This window comes from Macrobrachium rosenbergii, chromosome 56 (genome assembly GCF_040412425.1).
Source record: "Macrobrachium rosenbergii isolate ZJJX-2024 chromosome 56, ASM4041242v1, whole genome shotgun sequence".
NCBI classification, from domain to species: domain Eukaryota; kingdom Metazoa; phylum Arthropoda; class Malacostraca; order Decapoda; family Palaemonidae; genus Macrobrachium; species Macrobrachium rosenbergii.
In genome coordinates, this window is record NC_089796.1 from 67,810,102 (window position 1) to 67,813,862 (window position 3,761).

General features: G+C 38.3%; 1 protein-coding gene across 1 annotated transcript in view; it reads right to left on the reverse strand.

Annotated features, from left to right (window-relative positions):
- Positions 1 to 452: 452 nt before the first annotated feature.
- The window catches only part of LOC136836509 (irregular chiasm C-roughest protein-like), a 147,307-nt gene continuing 143,998 nt past the window's right edge, over positions 453 to 3,761 (reverse strand). The window contains exons 12-13 of the mRNA XM_067100888.1: positions 2,149 to 2,316; positions 453 to 1,858 (exon numbers count right to left, since the gene is read on the reverse strand). Coding sequence (XP_066956989.1) covers positions 1,283 to 1,858; positions 2,149 to 2,316 — 744 coding nt within the window. The 3' untranslated portion in view covers positions 453 to 1,282. The remainder of the gene's footprint in view (positions 1,859 to 2,148; positions 2,317 to 3,761) is intronic.

The window sequence follows — 3,761 nt, forward strand, 5'->3', positions numbered from 1 at the left end:
ATAATAATAATATTCTTGTATTTAATAGTGTTTTTAAAATTAAATTACGGTGTTAGTTATAACTAGAAAATAATAATAATAATAATAATAATAATTATAATAATAATAATAATAATAATAATAATAATAATGAATTTATTTGTGTTTTCAAATTAATTGCGGTCTTAGGTTTTAGCCAGAAAATAATAATAATAATAATAATAATAATAATAATAATAATAATAATAATAATAATATTAATTTTAATAATTTAAGAAAATGATAAACATTCCCAACTTTTCCTTCCTGTCCTTCTTTAATATTTAAATATTTTGATAACTCCGTTACATCATTTCGGAAAGCAGCATGTCATTAATTAGATGTAAAAAAACGGTAATACCGAATTAAATCATTATAAAAGTTTGACACCACATATCTTTCTCCTGTTAATACTGCATCTAGTAAATTCGTACTTTCTTTTTATATTTTTATATCCCCGCAAGGTGCTTTCACTTAGCACTTTCCAATAAGAAAGAATAATTAGACAAATCACATTTAGCGTCATTGGAAATGGACCAACGTACACACTCTTCGCAAAGTTACCGAAAATATCGTCCAGGAACTGAAAATGGGGTGGGGAGGGGGTTTCAATAAATGGCGAGAAAAAAAAAAAAAAAAAAACTCGGGTAGTTTACATTCTTACATTGGCGTATCACTTTGGGTCTGATGAGCTACGGTGTGCGTTCTGCGTAACGCCGCCGCCAGCAGTTCCACACGGCGTAACGGGAGAACTGTCGACAAAGGATCCCGGTTAAAAACTAAAGCTTAGGACTATTGCACCATGGTAGGAACACGCCTCGGGGCTTTCAAACATTGCCTGGCGGATGAGTACGCCTCTTCTTGGACCTGAGAGCGGATTACTCCCACATTTTTTTTTTCCTTTTAAAGCTGTTTTTTCTTCATCCCGGTAGATTCACGCTAAAGCTTACTGTTCTTATTAATGATTTTTACAGAGAACATCATGAATATGCACGGTACAATGGTTTTAGCAAGCATGACCGTCTTTGACAGTAATTCTTGGGTAATTTATGATCTGACTGAATCAATATCTGACAGAGAGCGTATTCTCGGGAATTTCGTAAAAAAAAAAAAACTCTTGATAGTCAGGAAGTGCCAGTGAGTTTTATAACCAATAAGAACTCCTCTCAGCCCAGCCGACGGCGCCCTTCCCCCAGACAAGCTCCCGAAAGCCTCCCCGAAGCAACAGTCTGGATAAACCCTAAATTTATTAGACTAAGTTGTTTCAAACGTGGGTCGCCAGCGCCCCCTGGAGCGCCTGGCTTCGCGGGGGCATGATATACTGACTTGGGTCGACCGGTATGCCCAGCCGAGGGATGGTCGAAGTCGCGTTTCCGGGCGTCCCGTTGCTCCTGGAGTTGACGTGGAGGGCCAGGGGCACCGACCCGGAGAAGGTCTTGTAGCTCTGGTTCGTCAGGCTGTTGGTGAAGCTCTGCGAGAACCGGCGGTTGTCCTCCGAGGGCTCTGCTTGGCTCGAGTACCCTGGGTACATCGCCACCTGCGTGCTGGCGTTGACGAGGCTCTGGGGCGTCTGCGGCGAAGACCCGACCGTGGCGGTGCCCCCACCGGTGATGGGGTTGGCGACGCCGTTGCTGCCCTTGATGAAGCCTATGACTGGCGAAGACCTTTGGCTCTGCTGTTGCTGGATCTGGTGTTGCCTGTCGCTCCCTCCTCCACCTCCTCCTCCTACTATTCCCCCTCCTCCTCCTCCACCTCCTCCTCCTGCTTCGCCTCCAGATGAAAGTACCTCCGAGTAATTTCCTAGAGGCATGCCTCCTCCATTGCTGTTCAGGTGGCCATTCTGTGGAGTGGAATGATAATATTAATAGCCATTTTGAGTTTAAACTGTCAACAAGATGGAATAAAAAGGAAAGTTAACTGTAATGAAAATGAACTCATTTGGTCATTACTAACTTTACAATAAGCCAGCAAGCCTTTACACACGCACACACACACACACACACACACACACACACACACACACACACACACACATATATATATATATATATATATATATATATATATATATATATATATATATATAATATATATATATATAAAGTAAGCAGTTAGAAAGATATATCTCACCATTTTCGTAGGAACAGCAGCAAAGGTATCAGAGTAGAGGTAGGAATTGGTTGAGGTGAGGAAAGTAGGAGTGGAGGAGTGATCAGCGTCCTTGTCCCATCCGTCGTTCTCTATGGCAGTGGCGTCCTTGTTACTCAAAGAGGAACCCGTCCTTTGGTCGAAATCCACCTGGGGAGAGGCAAGGAAAGGTGTTAAAGTGGTTCCGTCAATTATCTTCGTAAATTAAAGGGACACAGTTTTATATATTTATATATAAATAATGAATAAGGTTATTAAACATTACTTATGGTTGACAGTTTGTATACATGGAATTCAAGATAACTATTAATATTTTCCATTTAAGATAATTCGACTAGTGTTATATTTCGTGATGACAAACTTCCGGTCCTTTCGGTTTGTGAGGAAAGTTGCAGAAGTGACTCCGTCAAATATCTTCGTAAATTAAAGGAATACAGTTTATATATTTATAAATAATGAATAAGGTTATTAAAAATAACTTATGTTGTATACCTGGAATTTAAGATAATTTAACTAGCATTATATTTCGTGATGACAAACTTCCGGTCCTTTCGGTTCGTAAGCAATGTATGAAACAAATCATTCCCCGCCCCCTCCCCCACTCCATGTGTTTTTCTCCTCACGCTAAAATTATGTCACAAAAATGTATGTTTGTTTTTTTTTTCTCTTCCATATTTCACCTCTAAATGTGACAAAGACTTGAAACGCCAGCCAGCGAGGCCATCAGCAGCCGGCTTGGAAATTTGTCAAAAAGAAAATATATATACGACGTGCAATCTGTCATCCCCGATAGGGGAACCCAGTAAAAGTTTCTTCATTGCTTTTTGCAACATAATTTACAGTTGCACACGTGTACCCGCGAACCAGGAAGGCCGTTCGTTTACAGTAAAGTATCTCGAAGCTAACATAAAAATAGAGAGTGTACCTGGGAAAAGATTGTATAAAGTAGGAATATCTGGGAACACTCTTCATCAGCAGATTGTGAAGACATTCTTGATGAATTAAAAGTGCTTGGAGATGAATACGATGATGTTAGTGGTGTCAGTGTTGGAGATGATGATGTGATTGTTGCCATCAGTAAGGAGTATGGTAGTTAATTACTTCATTTGTCTAGGCATTTATTGAAATTGGTAGGGAAATGAAGAGCCACTGCACCTCTAGATTTATATCGAAGTGGACGAGAATAGAATCACCTTGTGATCTAATAGCTCTCGTTTAAATCCGTACACACACCCACATGTGCATACATACATACATATGCATACATACATATATACATACATATATATATATATATATATATATATATATATATATATATATATATATATATATATATCTATCTGTAATGTAGCACGAATGAATAACATGCTTGAGAATATCATAAAATCCACATAGAAGGTGGTGACAACCAGGACTTTGAAAACAAGTACTTTCTTAGTTTTACTCCGCATTTTCAAGTTGATACTATTCACAGTGTGAACTTGAAAATGTAAACTCTAAAAATGCTGTCCCAAATCCCAGTTTTCACTCAACTACTAAATAATTTATATTCAAATATAACTTATATATATATATATATATATATATATATA